At 48.6% G+C, this 25,189-nt stretch overlaps 1 protein-coding gene across 6 annotated transcripts in view; it reads right to left on the reverse strand.

Moving 5' to 3' along the window:
• Positions 1-25,189, reverse strand: part of LOC125951114 (sodium/calcium exchanger 3) — a 121,516-nt gene that overhangs the window by 38,183 nt on the left and 58,144 nt on the right. For 5 of the 6 annotated variants that reach the window (XM_049679708.1, XM_049679711.1, XM_049679709.1 and 2 more), the window contains 2 exons: positions 15,678-15,769; positions 7,129-7,277 (listed from right to left, as the gene is read on the reverse strand). In XM_049679708.1, coding sequence (XP_049535665.1) covers positions 7,129-7,277; positions 15,678-15,769 — 241 coding nt within the window. The remainder of the gene's footprint in view (positions 1-7,128; positions 7,278-15,677; positions 15,770-25,189) is intronic. The other variant, XM_049679714.1, reaches the window with a different exon arrangement.

The following is a 25,189-nucleotide window of genomic DNA, read 5'->3' on the forward strand; positions in this document are numbered from 1 at the left end:
TGCATACATTTGGGCGTTAAGCGCTCCGGTGGTCGCGGCAGGCGCTGCACTAAATATTGTTGTTGCGTCTGCGTCTCGCGCGTGAAATGAGATCCACAAATGATGATTAAGCCTGGAAAATGGTGGCCACGTCGTAAAACAATGGTTACGACCGCTTTGCGAAGCTAGCAGAACCATTGTGAAAGTCCGAAGAGCGTAGAGTCGTTTGCGGGTGAACCGGAATTGATAATAAAATTTCAATGTTTTCCCTGGACGTTGGTAGTGCGAGTGATGGAAAGTATGTACGTAGATTTTACATTAAGGAATGCTACACACCGTATAAAGCGGATGAGCAATTCGTCAGCAGAAACGCCTCGTCAGTTATGTGTTTAAGCAACAAAGGCGCAAGCTTTAAACAACATATTTCAGAGCCGTCATTCCGACACATTCCGTACAATGCAACAAATGAATAAGGACTCTCGGTCTCTCTGGCTAGGATAATTGCAATGTTTGGTGTGTCAAAACGAGGCGCGATCGCCCATAAATCATTCCCATTTCGTATGCCCTGTTGCAGTGATCCATCGCGAGACATCTGCCTATTAGCTGCGACCTTATACGCCGTTAAAACCATCACCTTTTGCCCTTGTACACCGCACCCTCCTCCCACCATTCGCTTCGGTTTACGAGGACGGAAAGATAAAAAAACATTACTCGCATATTTCTAAAATCCGGAACGAGCCATGCCAAAGCCGTTAAGCAGAAATCATAAACCATCCCCATTTATCATTCCCCCCCCCCCCACACCGCCGGGGGTGCGCGGTTATCATGGAAACCGAAATCCTGCTCCAGTACCATTATCCATCATTTCGCGAACCACGTGTGTGCGTATGCGTGTCGCGTCAGCATTCATTCGTTGACAAGCGCATTACAGGGCGCCGAATGTCGAACGTACTCGTAGCAACCGGAACGAACCGGTAGCGTAGCCATTAGATTGCCAATAAAGCTTTAATATTATTACAGGTGTCTTACGGTGGCGAAATGGCGGCACATTTCGACGCCGAACGATCGGTGCTCAATGAAGCGAAAACAACGACCGTGCACGACATACCACCGTAGCCCATCGACCAGTGAGGGGCGAAGCTGTGTAGGGCTGTACAAGCGACAAAGCTAGGCGAAAGGATTGTTACGTGGCCAAGCAAGCAGTCATCCGGCCCGTTCAGGGAGGAGGATAGCGGAAAACTGGAAAATCTCATTAGCCCGGGGATGGATTGAGGGTGCGGGGGTTTGAGGTGCCTTTGGTGGGGTTACAAAACCGAACGGAAAGTCAATACATTTTCTCTCTCTCTCTCTCTCTCTCTCTCTCTCTGTCTGCCTTCCTCTCTATCGCTCTGTCTCTTCGTAAGGTATGTTCCGCATCGTAGCCGATTTGCTCGATTCCAAATTAGTGTGGATGCTGCTACACCGCTCGTCGATACGCGTACGTGGTTAGAGTGCGGAAGCCCGGACCCTAGGACACTCCAGCGAGCACCCCTCCCCCCCGTCAAAAACCAAACAAAACCCAACAGAAAAGTTTATTGAATTCCTCTTCATAAATTTAACTCCGTTATCCGGGACGCTGTGCGAGTCCGCATCGGATGATCGGCAACCAACCAGGGACGACATAGACAGGAGCGAAAAATGCTCTTTACCGGGCTAAGCAAGCAAACAAGAAGGACGTCGCCCCGTCCCTGGCTTCGCCTTTCTCTTCTCAGCCACACGGTTAACGGGTGGTACCTCAATCGGGGTCTTCTTTCCGCCGCCCCGAAATGGTTGAATGGCTGGCATTCCTAAGAGCGCTCATCACTCTCGAACCACTTCACAGCTCACCGCTCCTGGAGCTAAGCTTCAGCCTTGTTCACGTAGGGACACAAGGGTCCGCACTAGGTCCGCTGTTTGGATAGCAGCCACATCCTCGCAAAACATCCCCAACCCGCACTAGGCCGCTGGTTGGCAGATTGTAAGCGATTGGTTTTTTGGGGTCATTTCTCCGAGGGGTTTTCCGTGTTTTTTTTTTCCATGTGCCCTTTTTTCTGTTTCTCTGTTTCCAGTCTTCACTCTTATCGTTGTCACGAACGAGAAAGAGAACAATGGTAAACAGAAATGAATCCATAAATTGTAACGCAACTTACCATCCTCGTTTCTGTGCGAGGATATCGTGGACAACAACAAGGATCATCGATTTGCTCGGATGCTAGAACGGATGCTTTTGGATTTCTATGGGCTCTGTGAGAGATGTAAATGAAGTTTGCTTACCTGGAAACAAAAACACAAGAAAGAAAGTAATAATTAATCATTGGATTACTCGGTAGCGTGCTGTTGCTGTTTGCTTCTTGGAATGTATGATTATGATTTAGACAGCCGAGACTCGTCCTTCGGCGCAAATTCGACGAAAATAGCAATAGAACACACACACACCCATAAGGTTACATCCCGAAAATCGATCGTCTCGACCCGTCCCCAGTAGCCCTTGGAGTGACACATCCTGCCTGCCTGCCACACCTCCTTAACTCCTAGCGTCACCTCCACGCCTACCCAGAATCGTTGGGAAAAGTTTTAATGAACGATGATGTGCGTCGATCCTAGCCGGCTAGGGCAAGATTTGACAGCCGCATGTGGCGCATGTTGCTGACAACGAGAGCAAGGGGAAGCGAGGAGAAGGAGGAGGAGGAGGAGGTGGTGGTATATAGGTTAAAGTTAATTTGCGGCTTCAGCGGGTTGGGTAACGTATACAACCGAACCGTTGGTTCGCCAACACGTTCGGTCGGTTTCATTCCAGGGCCATCGTGATGGTTGCCAGATCGCTCTGACTCACTGACGCAAACACACACACACACACACACACTCGCACAGACAGGTAGGCGCGACTGCGGGTTCCTGTCAGTCCGGTGGTTTGAAGGCCAGGGAGAGGATTAGATAAACTTTTCGTCCAGCGGTACGCCGGAGTGCCGGAAGTTGGGAACAATTTACACGGTCCCTCCAGAAAAGCCGCTGCCGCATGTTTCTGACAGACGCGCACGCCCGGACACGCAACATGTTTGAATTGCGGCGTGACAACCGAGCGCGTTGACTCAGATTTCGCACTTTAGATTTCGCCCGGGTGTGACCGGCCGTCGGTGTGTGTGTGTCGTGTGGTTTCGCTTTATGGCGTGTCCTTGTGGCCGCATTCACTTTCATCGCTCTTGATGAATTCATTCATCCATTTTCAGCTCACATCCAGACCTCGCGGGTATTAAAGAGCTTTCCTGTCAGTATTGCGTTGCTATTGCCCCTCAAACAGGTGCCCCAAAGTCGACAGTTGGTGAACAGAAGGGCCGAAACCGAAAGTAGGAAACCATCGCATCCTATACCGTTTGGCAGGATATTTGTTTTTTATGCTAATGGCGATGGGCGTCGGGTTCGGGGATCACATTTCCGAGGGGCAAGCAAACATGCTGCCGGAAAACCGGCCCCATACTATTCGCAATCCGGAACAGGTGGCCATGTTCATCTAAATTCAATGGATATTACAACATCCGGTACACTTGCCCCGGAAATGTGAAATTCGTAGATCGTCGTCAAAGTAAAAGGTTTTTGGAAAGCTTGAAAGAGACCAAAAGCGAGGGCTCTGTTGGTTTCCCAGAATTTTCCTGGGCCATTCTTGAAGTGTTTCTTGGGAAAACAAAAGAACCATCGATTGAGAACGAATGATTCCGCAGTCGCTTTGTTGTGTTTAGCACGAGAAATGAATTGTTATCTTTACTCCAAACCAATACGGACTACGTTCATCAAGAGGACCGCTGTCGGTGAGGTTCAAGGAATGGAATAGAGCAGCACGGGCTGTTGGATCTGTTTAGCTTGGCGCTTGGCCCACGCTAATCTCTAGCAGGAACATGTACTTTCTTTCTCTTTCTCTTTCTCTCTCTCTATCTGTCTGTAAACACCTGCCTAAAGCTACAAACAAAACGGGTATTCGTTGTGGCCGGTGCGAGGTTGATGCTGTTGTTACAGGTGAGCGTTCGAGTGCAACGCTGTCTGCCGGTCGGTCGGTCGATCGGTTGGTGGCTAATCCAATTACGTTCCAATATTCCGCGAATAATGATGAGGCCCCGTATCAAGAAGACCGGACCGAGGACCAATCGAGAGGCCATTCTTGCCTCTCGGCCATTCTCGCAGCGATACCGTGAAGTGGATTGGAACTACTTTTACCATCGAAGAGGGTACTTCGGGAGCGTTCGCCACTCGCGAAAGGGATTGGTACCGGTCATAAAGCAATCTCCTTCATTAATGCCACGCTAAATAAATTGGCTCAGCAGCGCTTAAGAACGCTTTCCTGTCCAATTGAAACTGATCCCGCCCCTCCCTCTACGGGAGGGGCACATAATCCATCGAAAGCTCCCCGATCGAAGTCGATAACTGGCCATCATCGTGGATTAACGGCGCGTGGTGGTTACTCGAATTCAATTATTCAAAAATCCACTCGGTCACCAAGGGACTCTCTCTCTCTGTTGCTAAAGACACACACACACACACACATGCACAGCTCGATGGCAAAAGAGGAAAATCCGGTTGCGAAAATGTCTTCATCTTCCGTCGGATCCAATTCTGGGATTCTGGTTTTGGCACCGGATTGTCGTGCGGTTACAATCCAATTTGCCAACGATGGCGCCAGTCACCGAGTAGCAGACACACAGGCACAGACACCACACACAGCCACACAGACACAGGCACGACACACAGGACAGGACCTAGGGGCAGAATTCCGCCTTCCGTCATCACTTTACAATAACTCAGATTTTATGATCAGAGTCTCGTGATGGTGCGGCCATCATGCGACCGAAGCTGAAGATAAGGCACCGTTTGCCTAATGAATCGGAACGGTTAGCCGGGTATCACCAGCACCAACGGACCAGCCAGACCAGCAAGACAGAGAGACCACTCTCCACTCCGGTGCTAGGAGAGATCAAAAGATGAAGTTTTTGCGATTCCAAGGCAAGGACAAAAAAACGGAGCGAAGCCCTTCGGTCGGTCCAAGTTACGGTTAAATTCCGGACGAGTAAGGAAGCAGAAACCGCAATGGCAATAGGAAGCTGAAGCGAACTTCCGGTTGCCGTTTGGTTCTGTTTTCGCTTCGTTTTTGCTCGAGTTCGCTCGATTATCGTTTCACGTTCGGCGTGCGATTTGCTTGTGACAGCGCCAGCCAGGCAGGGCTGGCAAGGGATCTATACCGAGCACCGGACGATTCCATCGTATCTTTGGGTGGTGCTGGTTTTTCTCTCCGAATTTTCCCCACAACAGATAAGGGGTGGGGGTCGGATAAACCACAAAATGATCGAAAAAACGAAGAAGCAAAGAATCGGGAGGAAGAAATCTTATTTATTCCAAAAGAAAAGGCGAATGAACCGCGAACCGTGAACCGCGAACGCGAAAATTGATAAATGAAGCGTGCAGTAAGGCCCCTTCGGACGGCAAATGGTCTGCCAGCACCAGTCCGTCGAACGGGAATATTGATCCTTCATTAACATGGTCAACGTCACCGTGGGATGGTGTGCACTCGGTGCATTGCTTGTTGGTTTTTGGTGAACCCGGGGAGAAGGCAGGCATACCAATCACCGGTACGAGCCAGATTGATGCCATAATTTACGAATCACAGACCACACAAGAGCTCCGGCTCCTGGTGATTGATAGTTGTGGCAACAAGCTTTAAATTAGGTCATTCGTCGGTTTGCGTGGTGATGCCGAGGTGCACCGAATACAAGCTGTGAGAAGGGGGGGAGGTGAGCAGGCGTCTATTTTGCTAACACCCCCAGCAGCGTGTCACAGACAGCCCGAGGAGTTTGCAGTCACCCACTGATCAACGTCGACTCCGGCCGTCTCTCTTCCCCCTTTCCCCTCGGTCGATGCAATGATTTCAAACGTTTTATTGACTTCGTGGTGCAGACCATGAGGCACTTGAGCTGCATCGCTTTACCGTTGGAGTGCGGGGAGGACAAATGATGATGTGTCCTTACTTTGCCTCTCGGTGCCATTGTGCCTGACAGACGACAGACGACCGACGACCGACGACTTTCCACCGAGGTGCAGAGTCGAGGGAAGTGCAGTGCCAAGGGAGGATGTCTGGTGGTTGCTGGTGTACTCGGTGCTCGGTACTCGGGAGTCGAGTCGATGGTGAACGGCCGATAAAGAAACCCATTTGGTGCTGATGAGAATTTGATGGTTTTTTGCTCGCCACCGCGCTGGTTGGACGCTGTGTGGCCGGAGTGTTGCGGCCGGCAGCAATCTGTGACACATTTCACCGGAGTTTATTGGGAGGACGCCAGACGGGCGATAATGCAATCGTCCTTAGACCGGACTTGAGGGCAGATACGATGCCGATCGACGCCCAAGGGTACGGGATTATCCTCGGGTAATGTTTGCACAGCGAGCGAGCGAAATGAAGATATGAAATGTTGCGTTGTTGCAGCATTGTTTGTGCTCGATTCTATTAACGAATCAGAGATGCTGATTATAGTTAGGGCTCTTGAAGATTGCTTGCGACACATACACACACACACACACACATACACTGGATGGCGCCTTGAATAATCCGAGTTCCATTACGGGACCATCCTGTTTAGTATTCATCACAAAATGAAGGAAATGGAGTTTTGATACAATATTACCATAACTGACAGACAATAGGACTGGCGGTGTGAGGCCCGAACGACCGCATTAATTTTGGCCACTCATTACAAACCCAAATAATGCTCGCGTAGCTTCTCCTCCTTCTCCTCCTTCTCCTTCTCCTGATACTGATTACGCTGACGTTGAGGCTGATGAATGGAATCTTCATCCGACGCCAGTAACGATCCAAGTGAGCCAAGTGTGAGTTTCGACAAAAATGAAGAGCAATTGTCATTGGCAACCACCGCGCCACCCGTGGTACCGCTGGATGAATAATTCATCTGCAATAAGGTCAATTTACGGGCCCAGGCATGGGACGCAACAAAAGAGCGCGGCGGTGGTCTGAATGCCGGAAATCTCGCTTCCGACATTGAAACTCCATTCGCGGATCGTCCCCCGATGGGTGCGTTGTGAAATGAATATGAAGGCGACGGCCGTGGAAGATGAGGCCTAAATGTGGCCGTGACTTACCTTAAATTCTTTACTTTCTTTTATCCTAAGTTGTGCCCTAACAATATCACCAGCCTTCGGGCGTCCGAGCAGCGCCATTTTGTCCTCTTCCGTCAGCTCTTCCGGTGCCTTGCCTTCTGCCGCCTCAATGAGCCCTGTGACATCGTCATCTGTTTGTCGTCATCGGTGCACCGGTGGGGATGTGGAATTTGGAAACAGAGAATCGAGATTAGTAATCGTCGCATGAGCAATTCGGCGATCGAATCGGGACACAGAGAAAAAAAAAACACAAAACATACAAAACAAACGAAATGGAGTGAAAAAGAATGAATTAAAAAGAAAAAAGAAGGGAAATTGGTTTGTAGTAAAAACGAAAGGAAAGTAAAATGGTAAAACAGAGTAAACGAACACCAACACGTAGTAAAGAATGAAATTTGGACAAACACAAAAAAGGAAAAGAAAAACGAGAAGAAAAAAAAAACCAAAGCCACTGCTCTGGCTGCAGATCTGCGAAAAGGGTTTTAGAGTTGGTTTGTTTATTGTTTTGTTTTGCTGTTTTCATTTAAGAAGACAAAAGACAACAAAAAGGGGTAAGAAAAAACAAAAGAGAAAAAAAACGAGACAAAAACACAAAGTTATAAAAAGACAAGGACAGAGGACAAATACAATGAACAATGGTTCAGAAACGAAGACAGTAAGTAAAGTAGAAAAAAAAGAATAGGAATAAAGTCATTCGTGAGGTTGTTTGGGGGCACCTCCGCGAAACAGAAACTCCAGGGATGGAGGTGAAAATGAACATTTAAATTTAAATGAACAAATCAGCACAAAACAAAAGAAAGATGGTAAAAAGAGAACGGAATAGAAAAGCAAATGAAGCTGGAGCTGGATAAATTTGGCTGTTATTGGTTTGGCTTTTTTTCGGTGAGGGTGGTGGTGATGGTGTTTTGTAAGTTTCTTCTTTTTAGAGTGGTGGTGAACGAGAAGAGGAGCAGGGGAACATGGATTTGCATTTGAAAAAGAGGTGGGGGGGGGGGGGGGGGGTGGTGGCAAGTAGTGAAAGGGTGGCTTGAGATGTGTGTTGTCAACGGGGGCGAGCGATTTAGGGTAGGGTTTTGCTTTTTGTTTTCATTTCTTTGGCATTTACTGGGTTCAGCCCATCGAGGCCGTGGTTGGAATCGATTTCGGGCGAAAGCAAAACCACACGCAACGTTGCCGGTGGCCGGTGGTTTGCAAAGTGACATTTCACGTGATTGCAGGCCCCGGTCCGGGCCGGGACTGGTGTGGATGTGGTTTCGCTTTCGCCAGCGACCAGCGTGATGCCACGGAAGGGGGGATAGTCGAAAGACAGCAATGTGATCGTGTGTGCTTGTGGTTTCTGGTGCGATCCTGGTTGCCACACACACAAACACACACACACAGAAGGGGGAGTAGAGGGGGTGAACCAGCAGCAAGTTTCACTTGTCAAAGTGCGAAACAGAACGACACAAACCAGAGGAGGATCAGAGTATGTGAAAGTGATGAAAGACAAAAAGGGGGAGAAAAACACGAAACTCGACGATACACACAATCCCCTCGGTGACACTTGAGTGGTGGTTGCTGCTGCTGCTGGTGGTGGTGTTGGTGATGGTGGTGATGGTGGTGATGGTGTGCCTTTTTGACCAAACCAACGGTGGTGAGTGTGTACAACAGTTTAGCATGGAAATTTCAAGACATATTCACGAAAGGGAAGGGTGACAGAAGAAGGTGGTTTGTCGCTTTGTGGTATGTTCTAGCATAATACACGATGCAGGAGCCGAGATTCGGCTTCGAGAGCAACGAATTTAACGACGACAAAGGAGCGAAAGAAAAATAGAGAGAGAGAGAGAGATGGAGAAGTTGGCAAAGCAATGTGCAATTTGGGAAATTGGGGGTGAGGTTTTTGGGGGGTGGTGGTTGCTGCAAGGCACTTCGCATCTACGGTGACTACCGCGAGAAGAAACTACGGTTGGTGCCAGGGCGCCGATCAACCAGCTACCAGTACAGTGCGAGTTCGAGCAATTTGTATTGAGAGAAGCAACACACAATAGTGTCGTGGATGTGCACGTGAGTTTGTGTGTGTGTGCAGTGATAGTGTTGATAACGATCCTAAAGGCAAGAGGCGAGGGCAAAGCACAGAAATTTCAAATTTCAATCCGAAACACGAACTAAGGCAATCCAAACGAAGTGCTTATGCTGCGGCAGCATAGCAGGCGGCAAAGCGAGATACGAAAACTGCTAAAGCTTAAAGCGAATTGAAGCGTGCAGCGGCACTTGTGGTGCATGGGAATGCGAAACACGATCCACGAGGGACACGTTAAACGGTGGCTGAAGATTGAAGTTTTCCGAGTTTCGAGCACACGCGGTCATTGCTGTACACGCTGGCTTGGTAATCAAACTAATCATTCTCTATCATCTGGCGACGCATTGCGAGCTAATAAACGATGCCCACGCACTGGCGAACAGGTTGTGATACGGACCGGTGAACCATTGAATTGTGACTAATGGCCGGATAAACCCCGTCTTTCTTTTTCCTTTTTTTTTATCGCCGAGCAATTAAAACGGTTGGCGTGCTTCACGCTAGCCTGGTCTGTGGTTCATATCATTCCATTACACTGATTAGCATTCTGTTCCGATTCGGTTGCTGAGGGTCTCTTCATAAACCGCCGGCTGCTCACCCTCCCCGGCTTCACACGTAAAGCAATTTGAATTAGCATTTATGTTTTGTTTAACCTTTTGTTGCCGTGAGTGGCCGCGCGTCCGGTGAGAATGTGGAAACAGCGAGCCGTGACGGCATCCTTGGGCTGCTGCTGCTGCTGCTCCTCGTCGGTACCGTGCGACGAGAGAAGAGCTTTACTTTGTAGCTTACAAGCCCGGTTGCTGAGACCGGTCTCCATTTCAAAGGACCGGGCGCCTCCATTTCATGGCACTGGGCGCCTCCATTAAAGCAACCCAAGCGTAGGAACAAAGTGGATTAAGATGTTTTTCTTTTATGCACGTTGGTTGTTTGAGCCGTTTTTAGATTTCTCGTAAGAAGATAATTTGCATAAATCTCGCTAAAGTGGCGTTGCGTTTATCAGCCAGCGCCTGGAATCTATTCGTTTTGAATTTTCCTTTTCATTCCGGCAGTTGCCACCAGTATGCAAATCAGGAAGGACATGAAATGTGATCAAATAAAGATCTTGTCGTAATTGTGTTGCCCCTCCTTTTGGGGTCGTGAAAATGGGAGTTGAAAGAGTTAATTAAAAATGCGAAATGTGCTGCTATGCCATATTTGTGTGTACGGATACGTGCGCTGGCGATTGCTTCTTATAGAAGCTTTTATGCCCCCCCCCGAACGATAGCAAAGTCTGCAAGCAAATTGAAGCTACAAAAGAAAGCTAAAATATTTAATCAGCAGCAGCAGCAGTGGCACCAATCGCGTACAGCGTGCAAAGTGCAACCTGAACTACTTCACTCGACATCATCGGCTCGATCGTCGGAAGCACCGATAGCGAATGGCAGCGAGCATAATAAACCAGAGCAAAGCGTCGTGCATAACATCGAGTGCATATCAAGGAAAGGGGCGTTGGTGAGAAATAGCGGAAAGAAGCTCGAATTGGCAAAATAAAAGGAGAGAAAGTAAAAAAAAAAAACAAACATTTAGAATATTACTTACAAAAACAAATCGTCACGCCATCCATCAACATTGCGCACAGTGACAGGAGTTTGGTTTGCGAATCGGGGTTTTCGTATTTTTCGTTTGGCGTTTGGACAATTTTGGGGTTTGGAAGCAATTTTCACATCGCGTTTGTCGCGGAGTTGTTTTGAGGGTGAGTTTTTTTTTTTTTTTTTGGGAGGGGAGATAGTAGGGCGCCCATGTTGGTACCCCCGGGGGTGGTTCATTTGTCCATCAAAACACGTGTCGCGTCGTGTGGGGCAATTTGGAATGTTTTCGGTTTCGCCGCCATTTTCATCCATTTCCGGCCGATGAATCAAAGATTTCCCAATTGTTTTCAGACGATTGGTAGTGATGATAGTCGCGCGTCCATATGTTGACAAGATACCGTTGTTGCCAGATTGGTTTCAGAGTTACATACGCGCACGGCCGTGTGCGAAGTTCCCACCCAAGGTTGTGTGTGTATGTGTGTTTGCGTGTTTGTGTTATGTTGTGGCGTCCCAGATTGTGGTTCATAATTTGGTTGATTTGCAATCAATCAAGCGAGGTAGCGAGGTGGTGCAGGTGCGTGAAGGCAGGGTGTTGTTTTGCGTTGCGGTGAAAGTCATTCATTTCAATTTCATCAACAAGACCGAGGCCGGCAAGAGATACGCGATTCAAAGCCAGTCAAGCAACGCACGCAAGACAAGAAAAAAAAGAGGGAAAAGAGAGTAGAGAAACAAGAGTGTTACGGTACGGTTAGTTGATTGTTTTTCGTTTATCGCACACGGATGACAAAGAGGCGCGTAAGATGACAGTAGCGCCGTAACAGGGTGGTGGCCACGAGAAGCACGTGTGATTGATTCGAGGATGATGCGGTTTAACACAGCCACGAACGAAATGAAATGAAGATGCAGCATGAGTTTTTGTTGTTTTGTGATGTTGATGTGACAGTTTGATGCGTTGATGTTGGTGAAGTAGTCAATGTTGGATGAAGATGAAGAGTACCATTAGCAGTAAAAGTATTGGAAGTAGTAAAAATAGAGGTAAAAGTAAAAGTATTAGTAGTAGTGGCATTAGAAGTAGTAGTATTATTAGAAGTAGTAGTAGTAGTAGTAGTAGTAGTGGCAGTAGTAGAGGCAGTAACATCCATACGCGCAGTTCGGATTAAAATGGCAGAAGAACAAACGTTAGTTGGCGGTTTTACGTTTCATGACAGTAGAGGTAAACATATAAAGAAAAAAAAGAAAAGAGAAAGAAAAAGAAAGAAAAAGAAAAAACATATAGTACGGAAATTAACATCGGTACACACGGCAGACAACATCAATTCGACTCAACCTATGCTGCGGAATCGTTAAACAAAACGGTCAACACTACGGAGATTATTACCTACGAACGAAACTACCGGAAGGGGGAGTATAAGGTAGAAAGAAAGAGAAAGAGAAAGAGAGAGAGAGAGAGAGAGCGAGGGAAAGAAGGAGAAGGATACGTAGGAAGAACGCAGTTAAAGTACGCCTGGTTCCTGGTCTTGGGATGATAGTTGGGTGAATCGGGAATTGGAACACGAGAAGGCGAATCACAAACACGCTACACAACTCGATACACGTAACACGACTACGCTGACGCTACACTACGCGACTTCTGCGACCCCCCACCCCGGCGGGCGGGGTGAGGCAGTCAACAGACTGCTTCCGGAGTACCGAAGTAGAGGAGGGTGGGGTCCGGCTTCGGCAACGGTCGCAAACGCACTACTACTTGGCATACTTGGCTAGCAAGCGGAGGCGGAAGAGAAGGTGCACAGTATACGCATAGGCCTACGGCTACGAATGGACGATCCAGGATCCAGGGTTCTTCTAGCGAGTAGCGAGCGAAAGAGAAAGAGGGCGAGAGAGAGACGAAGAAACGAAAAGAACCCCGGAAGACAACCCGAGGGCACCGGAAAGACGGAAATTAAAAGGAAGAAACACAAGCAAAAGGAAGGGAGCCCAAGGAGTGGCAGCTACGGAGAGCTTGTTGGACCCCGTTTGTGCTCAGGAACCTTACAATTAGCTGCACAACAGAGGGCGAGCGTCCTTCGTTTGGCCACAGGCAGTGCGAGTGCCCGGCCGGAAGTCGCTAACGGATGCCAGAAGTTGAGCACTAACTGCTGTGCTCTTGCGCTACGGCCACAACAACAACAACGGCAACACAATTCATAAACCAATCCAGCACCGAGATCGAGTTCACCCGGATCTACAACAATCTAAATCAATCCAGGCATCCTCTCCTCCGCACCTTCCTCTGTCTGTGGCCATTAAAATTGATCACCCCGATCAACCCGATCACTTGCGATCGATCCCGCAATGGAAAAGGAAAACAAACACATCCCACCCACAGCTAAAGGGAGGTGGTTGCGGTGGCCACAAAAACACGGCACAATGGCCAGCCCAAAAACCAGCTGACCAACGCCAAACAACAGCAGCAGGAAGCAGGGTGCCGGTGAGACGACGTTGTTTGGCTGTTTGTTTGGATTGTGGAGTCCCCAGAGCGAGCGTAGGGGGAGGGAAAAAACGCCATTTTATGAAGTGATTATTTTCCAAATCGCTCACAATGGTGGCCGCCAGTCACCGAGATTCGCGATTTAATGTTTTGATTTAATGTTCCGGTGGTCCGATTTCCGATGCAGGTACCGGTCCAGTGGCCGAGTAATGGGATGTTTATGTTGGCAATTCAAGAGCTGATGGTAGGCAGGATAGTTTCCGATACACGCAGCCAGTGGGAGGAGTTGGGGATGGAATCATCATTGAGTATCATCGAACTCGATGTCCGGGGCACGGACGCACGAAGCGGATCGAGAACCTCGAAGGGAAATTAATGGTTGATGCTTTGTTTACGCGCGATTCCCCCTCGAAGAACGGGTCCGACGTGCGCGGTATGCAATAATTCACCATTTTGTTGTTGCTATTGTTGCTATTGGTGCTTGGTCTCCTCCCCGTATGCGTGTTATTGTGAGGGATCGTGAGGGATTTTTGGGACAAAAGTCCTCACCAGAAACAAGGCAATCATTGGAAAATTGTTTCTCTCTTTTCGAAAGTGTTCCCGCCTGTTCGACATGCCAATCGCGCCCACAATGAGAAAGGGGTTTAGGCCACTCACTGTCCGGGGTGCCAGATGGTGTTTTGATTAAAATCGGAACCGAGACCGACATCTCATGAAAATCGAATTGTGGTTCCCGCGATGATATCTCGGTGTCAGAGGGTGGGTGGTGGGCGCGAATCTGCCGTTCCGTTACTTTCCTCCAATCAAATCGCACACTCTCTCGGCCTGGGCGTGTGTGTGTGCTCACGTGTATTCTGGGAACAATGTTTCGGTTTAATGAAGCCGTCTTCAGGCCGCGACAGCGACCGTCCTATGTGGCCGAAGCCCAAAAAAAGGGGGGAGCAGAAACGACACAAGATGAGACCGACACCAAAATGGCGCCGAAAACAGGGAGCGCAGGTGAGACCACCGGAGCCGTTTATGCTCGATCAACAGCCACCGAGAGTTAAATTAACATTCTGCACACGTTGTCCTCGCATGTGTTAAGGGACATGTGAGGTGGGTGGACCGGTTGTTACCTGACCGGGGTGGGTGGTTTGCTTTGTGTTGACTAACGAACACGTATACGATAACAAGAGCCATCCTTTGGTGCGCTGGTCCATCGTTGGTCCAGGACGAGCGAGAACCGAAGCCGAGAGTCAAGCCGTGCCGAGGACCCGATGAGCCGATCTGTTTTACATGTAGATTCAACACAAGTGCCCACAAAGAATGGGAACGCACATACACACACACACACACGCACAGATCCATGTGCTGGCTTGGTGCTATTGAAAGAGACAAAACCCCGGGATCGTCTGAGGGTTGAGGGTGGAGGAAAGGAGATCTCCGGTAATATATTCATGGCGTGGCATGAGATATGCCATGTCAAATATCTCTCAACCGTTGCACCGTACGACAGGCAAGGTGTGCTTCCACGTGTGTGTGTGTGTGTGTGCTCTGGCCAACTCATGCCATCAAACCAAACCTTGGTCTTGGGTTGGTCGTACCGGGAGCCTGGTCGTAACACGAGCTCCAGAGGATGCACGATGACAAACGCTAAATGGAAATCGAGACAGCCACCGAACCGGCCGGACGGCCAGCCATTTTGCCTTGTTAGCCCTCCGGAAGGTGGTCCCGTGTGTGTGTGTGAGAAGCTAAAGGCTTTGCGAGCGAGCGTTCGATCAGGAATCGAATCCTAGATTGAGCTGTCGCCGGATTGGCTTTCGACAGATGCGCTAGCAGCTGGAGCTGGAAGCTAACAACCAACCAACCAACCAACCGACGGTAAACCATACAAATCTGTTGTTTACCATCAACAACAACCGATCTACCGACTCCCATTTTCCTCGTAGCTCGTGTAACAGGGACAGGGACGTTGGGACCTGGGGATTCGAACGAAAGGATTGCTTTACATTCCGATTGTTCCGGTCGAGCAGAGACGAATTGGTGGCGGGTTTGTTTCTTTTCCAAGCAGAGCAGAGTTCTAATATTTGTGACGAAACGAAAAGAAAGACAGACAGGATGAGCGACAAGGGGAGGGAAGATAAGAGATACTGGGGAGGGAGTGACAGAGCGAATCGATTGCGAACGGAAGGCGGATAATTGAAAAAGATAAAGGCAGGGCAGGGCATCGAGAAGGAGATGATAGCACGTAGCGGGAACGTGAAGGACGGGAACTACGAACAACGAACGAACGAACGAAGATGACGACGACCACGACCACGACGACGACGACGACGGTGAAGAGAGAAAGAGAGAGAAGAAGAAGAAGACAACAACGAAGAAGAAAAGGAAGAAGAAGAAGACACTTGTGTGTACGCTCGGTGAGGCCACCCGGGGGCATGGCCATCGAATCATTTACCTCCGATTTGCTGCGGATCGCCCAGGTTGACGTAGAACAGGACATCCTTCTCGTAGCTGCCCTCCTCGACGATCACCAGCGAGATAACCTTTCTGTTGGCGGAGAGAACGAGAATGAGAACAGGAAAAAAAAGAAAAACGGGAGTTAGTCAGTGCCTTTTGGGGGGGCAATACAGGGCATCCGTTTGCATTTAATTTATCGAACAACCATTTGTCTCCCACAATGCTAACCGATTACCGATACCGCATGCGGTCTGATTCGTCGTACGCCAGGAGATATGATTTATGGCGATAAACATATTCATCGACCGCTCCCCGACCGGACCACATCGGTGTGCGTGTGTGTGTGTGTGTGTGTGTGTGTGTGTGTGGACCCGGGAGTAAACAGATTAGCGATACCGAACGGCGAATACCGGGGGGTAGCTTAGGTCTTGGGATAATAATCACCAATTCCTTCGAGCTCATAATTTATGTTCCTGATAGTGGCGTTGTGTGTGTGTTTGTATGGGGGTGCGTATGGTGTAACAGCCGGCTGCTGCTGCTGCTGCTGGTGATGGGTTAGTCATAAAGACCTTTATGTTCGATTATACGACTTGCTGGGGGTCGTCGGTTGATCGATAAAATTGAGTAATATTTGATGGAAGGAAGGACGACGACGAGCCGGACTTAATCGGATTACTATCTTTTCGTTTAGAACTTAAACTAGGGTGGGGGGGTAGCGGTGAATGGGGAGGAATTTGATGGGCTGTGAGATTGCTTTTTAATGACGCGATGGTGTAGCTTGGTTACTCAGCGTGTGTCATCCAGTAGATTAAATCCCTCTAATCAAGCGTACAGGGCGCTTGTCAACAATAGTCAACGAAACTCTTTTCATTCGATTTGTTTCTTGGGAACATTACTACATTGCATGATAAGATTAAGGTTTCATCACAAACTTAGTGAACTGTTTGTTTCTTTGAAAAGATAATCTTTTCTGTTTAATCATCAATCAATTCCAATCCATTGTAGCTATTGCCACGCAAGGAAGTGCTGCAAGGTAATGTGTTATTTATTGAAAAAGAAGTGAATTCGTAGAAATAATGCTTTGTCAGTAAAGCGAGCGGTTCAGCACATCCCTTTCCACTTCTTCCAGTATAGTTTAACGTACTTTGTGCCTCGAGTTCAAGTATTGTTTCTAACTGTTTCTCGATTTTCCCTTAGGGCGTACAGAGCAATAGATATTTCTTAACATCTTGCAGAAGCTTTAGGTCCTCTAAAATGTGGTAATTAATTCTTTATTACATTCCCTCCCTAATATCTTACATTATTTGGAATATTTTTGGAAAGTTCAAATTGTTTTAAACCCTAATCCTAAGAAGCTCTCGTTCGTCTGTTGGGTTTCAGAAGAAAGAGTTATACGAATGATATTCAGAATAAGGGTTCACAAGCAGAGGTCATGTCTTAGGCAGCAACAAGAGCATCAAACAACTGTGCCGTGAAATATCGACAGCAAACCCTCGCTTGCGCTTCCTGCTTTGTAGAAAATTAATCAATTTTCAAATTTTCCGCAAAACCACATTACCCAATAACGTGAACGTGTTCGAAGAGATCGCAAGACGGGAAAGTCTTATCTTCAATTTCCCTTTCCACAGGCACAGACCCCCTGCCTAACAAGGTCTAACTCTTGTGTTTTTGTTTTCCTCGAATGTCGGAGACGGCCGAAATCCAACCGCGCCGTCCTGGAGCTGCATGAGCAGCGGAACGCTGGAAAACAGAAAAAGTTACCAGCAAAGTTATGCTGCCGCGTCTCGCAACGGATGGCCTTGTCGACCCGGAGTCGAATTCCCGTTCGGCGCAGCGTGACGAAAAAGAGGAAAAGTTGCTCGCCACAAAATGAATTATGAAATTTAGCATCGCCGGCTAGCGGGAAGGACGTATTATCCCGGGGACAGGGAGGCATAGGTGCGAGGCTGGCGGTGCGTAGCGGATAGCGAGGCTGCTAGCGGACCGGAAAGAACCCCCGACTTTCAATGTAACATGGGAGGTGAGAAGAAAAAAATAGAAACGAGAGATCCGGTTTAAATCCCCGGATGTTGTTTTTTCTTTTTTTTGGGGTAACGCACAACTCAACTCCCAAATCCATCGTCATTCCTCCGCTCCGCTCAAGCAGTCGTCGTTTGTTCCCGGGACAGAGTGACGGATACAATGAAAGACAGGCGCAAAAACGGTTTCAAGGAAGTGGCGTGGCGTGACAGTACGAACTGGTCGAACACTGCATACCCAAAGGGGGCCAAAGGGGGAGTCGTCGCCTGAGGTGACACGCACTCTGATAAACACGAAGTGAATTTGAAAAGTTGTCTTCGCTCGTTGACTTTCCGATTTCGTGGAAAGCATTTTCGGTAGTCCCGGCCCGGCCTGGCCCGGTACGGCTTGTGCTGCGTGCTGCGAAGGACACACAAACACACTCCAATTTCGCTTTGTGTGGTTACACTTTCACCGGCATTTCTTGCCCATCATAAGGCAAGACGTACTCTCTCCAAGGAATCCCAAGCGACAGTTCCGGTCCTGGCACAACGAAATGAGAGGACGACGGATTCCCGTCGGACGAAGGATGGCTGGTGGCCATCCATTGGGGGCAACTGGTGGCCACAGTAAATAACAAACAGCTCGATCGTGCAGGTGCCACACCGATGACTGTCGAAAATAGCGGCATGAACGTGATGTGCTTCCTCCTTTCTTCTTGTGCTGGACGTCGGGCGCGTTGAAACCATCACCAGATGGCGCCACATTCCGCGCTTTTTGACGAAGGATGACTAGCACCAACAGCAGCAGCACCGGAATGGAACACACAGGATGCAACACGGTGCGCGGGAGGGAGGTGATGGTGACTTTCGCATCGGATCGTTACCTCCGCCGGAACAGGGATTGCATATTTAAACAGATCCATCCATCGAGTGTGGTCTGTAAACACGCCACCACACCGCGGTGCCGACATTTTGGTGGGCATCGGAGCTCGGTGCTCGGTGCTACCACGTCCGACGTAATCCACGTCCGGTCGACCATCGCCGACGACAGATGAATGATGATGATGATGATGATGATGGAGCTGGTGGCGAACGATTTTCCGGCCACCAACAGCAACCACCGCCCGGTGCCCGGTGCCCGGTGCGGCTTTCGCGATTCGCGGTTTTGGGTTGCACCAGAGCGCCTGGTCGGCGTGTCTAACTCGTGGTTCCGATGGTGGTTTAGTGTTGGTGTTGCGATGGTAATGCGAAATCGAGGATGAAGTTGAATGGAAGGAATGTGCAGGATCGAGCGTCGAGGATTGTTGTAAATAGTTTGGTTCAATCTCAGGATGAACGCGTGACTCGCGAAGCATTGCCGCAGGTATTTCTTGGTAAATTGATTTCAATACCAAAGCCAAAGCTCTAGTTTTAAGATCATCAATCAAACATCACTGATTCACACCGACCAAACCATACATACTGCCTCATTTATCGGAACAACCACACATCGAAGCATTGCTCTCAGTGACTGTGTCAATTGTCCGGCTGCGTGGTATAATGGCAATGCTTCAAACGTTTCAACTCCGACCAACGCATAAAAAAAGGGAAACGATGGTGGAGACAGTGGTAAGTGCTCTCGGTATGGTTCCCGTTCTCATACTTTACGGTTGCACTGGTGTGCTGCTCGTGCATGGCATCTACACTCAGTGGAGGACAGTGGAGTGGAGCCGTTATCAAACCATCAGAACTCTGGCGTTCTACAATGTGTAGGACGTGGCCGGTGTGTGTGTGTGTGTGTGGTGCTGAACTTTTAACTGGCTGTCGCTCGAGTCGCACCGAGCGGCACTTCAGGACTACAAATGGTTTACCAGAGTTTGTTGGGCGCGGGGCCCAGAGGGTGGCATGAGCCGAGAATGAAGTGCTTCTGCAACGTGAAGTAGTTAAATTGGCTTCAGGTCATTTACTGTGCCCGGTTGATAAAGTATTTACCGTTAAAATGGCGATGTAGGTAAAGGTCTGGGAAAATGAATACTATTCACATAAAGCTTCGTTGGGTGGACGTTCATTGGTGCACGGATTGGTAAAGTGAATAGGTATAACGGGCCTTTTCAGATCGCTTCAAGTTATCGCGATTGAATAGTAAATGCGTAAAGCTGTAACAAATGCTTAAGGAATCGTTCTACATGTTGTGTATCATTTAGACAGAGTTCTCCCGTGTGTTAAAGTTGTGTATAAAAGGTCCATAAACGCATTGTGGCTTCTAGCGGAGAAGAACAACAATGGTAATGATTCTCTACCGACCAGCAAAACCAGACACGTGCACTAATTACTTACTCTGCAATGCCACTTCATCGTTAAGTCTCGCCTAGAATCACCCTCAGGAAGCTTCCAAGCGCTTCCGTTCCATCAGACCGGTAAAATATGCATGAATGTACTCCATGTGGTTTTCGCATTAACTGAATAGTTGCACAAAGCACCCACGTCCATCACAGCTCCGGTGTTGGTGTAGGGTAGCCCAAGGTCCACTCAACAACCAAGGTGTTACAGCCCGAGAATCGGAAAAGCAGAAGCCTTAGCAGGAACGGTGAGTAGAAAGATCATTAGACTCGTAGCAGGGAACGACTCGAGCGCCATTGCTGACCGTAATTGCTCCCCAAAAAACGTTCGGTTGGTGGGGTTCTGTGGCGAGATGAGTTCGCTCACTGGCGCAATCGAAAGCTCACGAAAATTGGCCTAATTTTTCTCCAGCCAAGACAGGGTTTTCAAGACAAAAACAAACGCTCTGTCTCGGGGTTTTCGGGAAGACAATTTCCGTTTGCGTTACCCAGTTTTAATCATTTATCATCACGGACTCTAATCACTCGCACTCGCACCAGTTAGCATTCCCTCTCCAGCATCCAGACAGACGTCGTCATGATGGTCGCCGCCGAATGGAACCGAAGACAAAGACAAAGCGATAAAGAAGACAACTACGCACAACCCAAACAGGCGAACTCCGCCGGCGATAAGGCAAGTTTGAGCAACATCCAACATCATTTGTGAGTGCATTTGCCTTTCGGTCGTTGGCCGTGGGAGTCGTGGCGGGGTCCGGGGACGTAACTTTGGCACTTTAAATGTCAGCGAGAGTCTCACGCTTCGCCGAAACGAAACGCGATGAAGGCGTCGACGTGGCAAAAATTCGTTTCGAGTTATGGGGACACAAAACCTGGCAATTGAACGGAGCCAGACCGACCGGAGACCGGCAGGGCTGGCTGGCTGTCTCCACACCATCCAGACCATCCCATGGTCAGCTGGTGGCTGTGTTAGTCGCGCGGAATTGTTTTTGTTTCTCTTTCCTCCATTGTGGATGCCTTTATTGTCGAGTGCCATTTTAGGGGTTTGGTGACGAGGCGGACGGATGCGGATTAGGCAGGCAGTGAACCGGCGTCATTAGCAGGGAATGCTGACGATGGCGGGAAGCCAGCCACGCCACGCAGCACGTGGCAAATTGCTGGAGAAGTTGAATTGTGATTAATTGCCGAGATTTGATTTATAATCTGGGATATGAAAATTTACTGCCCATTTAACTTTAAATCCGGGTCTCCATCTGGGTGAGCTTTTTGTTGGTAAAAAGGATGTTCAAGAATTACAAATTTTGGCAGGATCTTAGCCCAGTTTGGAGTTTGCAATACCAGATAACTTGTTTCTAGAAGCGAGGATAACTTTTAAGAAAAAGTAATATCACAAGAAGTTCATGATGCATTTAGTTAATTGATGAATTTGCAACAAATTATATCGATAAAGAGCACTAAGTACGGAATAGTATCTGCTACTGTCCTTGAAACAAATTATTCCAGGTGTTTTCCACCGGAACGTCTCAATCATTGACAAACAATGGCGGACTCCACTGAATTCGAGGTGCGACCATTCCGCGAACTCCACATAAAAAAGTCCAAAATCAAATTAAAATAATTGAGTCATTGCGGTCAGAAACACGGGGGGCAGCCCCGAGCGGACCGATGATAATGAAGTTCCAAACTGGCATCCCGAATGATACAACCGACCCGTCCCTCACCCCCCCAAGGAGTTCACTTAAGCTTCTCTGTCATCTCTGTGTCTGAATCCTCCCGTGGCTTAGCGAAAGTGCGACCGATTTGCAATCAGTCGTCCGTCGGGTGTTAGTGGCACTGTAAAACATGGCCGCTATTCGCGGCGCTCTGTCCACAGAAAGTTGGTGTCGTGCAAGGCAAGAAATGCTAAAATATTCCATCGCATCACCGTGACCGTACCCTCAGCTTGGGCACCGCCGGCATTCACGCTAACAAATTTCCAAGTCCATAAATTATAGGAAAACATCAGACAGCTGTCGGATTTGTCTCAGCAAAGCGGACGCGAAGCAAAGCAGCCTCTGCATCGCTGAGACTCCGCTGCTGGTGGTGGTGATGGTGATGTTGGCCGCTTTTTTGCAAATCTCGTGGACCTTTTACAATTGGCGGAAATTCTCACCGGAACACTGCTTTTTTTTTGCGCTCCCTTTCTCTCTCTCTCTCTCTTGGCCATTTCCATCTCGGGGATGAAACCGCATCCCGGAAGGAGGATCTCACCTGGGCACCGCGAGCATGCCGGTACCGGAAGCTAATGAAAGCATCTTCAGTAGTGGTGGTGGTTGGTGGTGCTTCGGTTCTTTTATTTATTCAGCTATATTTTTTTGTTTTTTCTTTAAAAGAAGTGTTGCGAGCAAAGTTTGCCATTTGGCGAAGCTTCTTCGGCTTTGGCCAGGGATCAGCAGAGTTCTTTCTCGACCACTCACTGGCACTGAAAGGGGGGGAACCGGGACTCCACTGTTTTCCACATTAATTCCCTCGCGAACAGAGAAGTCAATCCGAACGCCAGCGCGGAAAAGTCAAACCGCGCTTGCGATGCCGTCGGAAAGGCGTTAGTAGTAGCAGTAGCCACTTCCATCGCGCCATTTTTTCTCATTTCTCTCGCTCTTCCGATCTTGGATCCTTGGTTTTGCTAGTTCATTTGTAGTTCGGTGTGCCCCGGGTGGGATGATGAGATTATGCTACAAATAAACGTTCAGCGTTTGGCTTCAAGAGGGACATCTCGTCTTGGCCGGCTTGGTAGAACCGGGAGTGTTTTGTGGGAGTGGCGCGATAGCAAAAGGGATGGTAAATGGGCCAGCGGACCATTCGGACCAGCGGACACCGGACGAACGAAACACTTCTTCTGGGGGGCTGCAACTTATCTTAATTTATTATTTTCATTTAACATGATTACACCGAAGCCGTACCTAGCACCAATTGGCCTCCTCGGTGCGCATTGGCATTGGAAGGACGGCAGAGTAACGACCAGGGGAATCGGGAGCTCGACGTGGTGCGCGGAGACACTAAACTTTCCTAGCCAGCATTCGGAAGGTCAAACGAGGGGATTACCAGCTTCCAGCATCAAAAGCGGTCCTCGGTTTTCTGTGTCGGGAAAATTTATGAGTTCATTGCGTTGCCTTTGAGAAGGGACAGAAATCAGCAAAACAAAATGTGTAGTAACCCGGGGAGGGGCGAAGGTACAGTACCTGGGGTAATTTGCAAAAACCGAAAAAAGGGCGAGTGAAGTTTCAGTGTACAGACTGTAACAAGGCGACTTGTAACAAGGCGTAAAGTGGTATTAGGTATCGCATAACAACCATAACAAGCCATGTGTGCCAACAACAGGGCTAGATGGTGGATGATTTATGTGGGTTCGATGACTGCTGGTTTGCGAAAGATTCTATTACGATACTGCTCTTGAACAACTTGTGCACAAACAACAAGAGAAAAGTTTTAATAAAATGAAGCCAAATCGATCATTAACATGTCGTTAAGCTATAACCATGAATTGATAGTGGAGAGTACCGTTCCATTAATCAATAGAAGGAAGGTAAAGATTTCACTCGAACAGCCGTTAATGGATCGTAATAAGGGACGAATAGGCCCTTAGGAGCTTCACGGATGAGGTTGCTAATGACCTCCCTGGGGTGTAAGCAGACTTTCGACGTTATCGACGATCAGATCATAATACCAAGGAGCAGAGCTACGGAATGTTTAATTAATGGATGCAACAGTAATCATTTCAATGGGCAACATCGTGGTATACTACTTCGCAGTATAGAGCTTGATAGTGCCACGTTTGATTAAACCTAAAATTGATATCGCACAAGCAATAACGTTACATGAAACCGATATTCACATGGAGTATCGCTTTCGCCAAAAAACCGACACTTGATACCAGATGTTGTTGGAAGGGTTCGCTTACAATTTCCAAAACCCTCCTCCACATCAACCTATCTTTATTGCGGCGTCGAAATGTCCATTTTTGGATGCCATTTTGCTGATGCCAACCGAGCATCAGCATTACATATGGCGTTACCCTTACCATACGGCCGAGCTGGCTGGCTAGCTGCTTCATCTCGATGCGAGCAATTCCATTTTATGGAAACGGACGGACGGATGGTTACCTTGGCAACACGGATTTACAGTGGAGTCATCATCATCGTCGTCGTCGTGGTCGTCGTTGTTCGGAGTGAACGATATCGAACCGTTTTCCACTAACCACCGGTAGTTATGCGAGTTTCCTTTGTGTTTCAGTGAATTCAAATCCCACTCGAATGCCAAGCGCGATTGTCAAGGATGGAGGCGGTACGGGGGCACGGTCCTCCCTTCATTCACTGATTCTCCCAGAATCTGTTTATTGCTTGCTGTTCGCAATCCGCGGAATTGAAGTCGAAGGTCTCGATGTCGGCGACGACGACGACGGCGGGAGGTTTACACGGGAATCGTGATGAGTTCAATTCCTGGAGCACGATTGTGTGCCCGAAGCCATAACGCGCGAATATCGATTCCGGTCGAAGGGGAAACCTCTCTTGACGATGTCCTGTGTGTCTCAGGCCATGCCCCCGGAGAGCAGATAACCATGACAGCAGTAACGGCAACTGTCACGACCTCCTTTCCTTCTCCTTCTCCTCCTCCTCCTCCTCCTCCTCCTCCTCCTCCTCCTCCTCCTTCTCCTTTCTTGCCAAAGAAATAATACAACCAAACCAAGCATCAAGCCTTTGAGACATTGTAGTCGTATCCTGCGAGGCCTCGAGCACGAGTTGATGTGGATTGATTAGTCGAGCTCTTTCGAGCCACGTTCGAACCATCGCCAGCCAGCTGTGGGTGGCCAGTGGAAGGGTTGCCGGAAGTGGTTGTTAATAATGACAACTAATTAGGGTAACGCTGGGGTTGGGCAACGCTAACCTATTATCGCTAAAGGGGTTCGGGTGTTGTGGGTTTGTTGATTTGTTCCGGATTTCCGTTTGACCGGGTCCGAGGGATTGTTTACTGTTTACGCGGCTCTACCCGGCTCTCGCTATCAACCCGATCCAAACATCGTCGCATGCGTCACGCGATCGATTAGAAAATTATTCTTTTTCCCCGCCCCGTTTTCTGCCTTTGGTTCCCCTTTTCCTAGGTTCATCCGTTGCTGCCGCTGCTGACCGGCAGAGAGAGAGGGAGAGGAGAAAGCCATACTT

This window comes from Anopheles darlingi, chromosome 2, assembly GCF_943734745.1.
Source record: "Anopheles darlingi chromosome 2, idAnoDarlMG_H_01, whole genome shotgun sequence".
Taxonomy (NCBI): domain Eukaryota; kingdom Metazoa; phylum Arthropoda; class Insecta; order Diptera; family Culicidae; genus Anopheles; species Anopheles darlingi.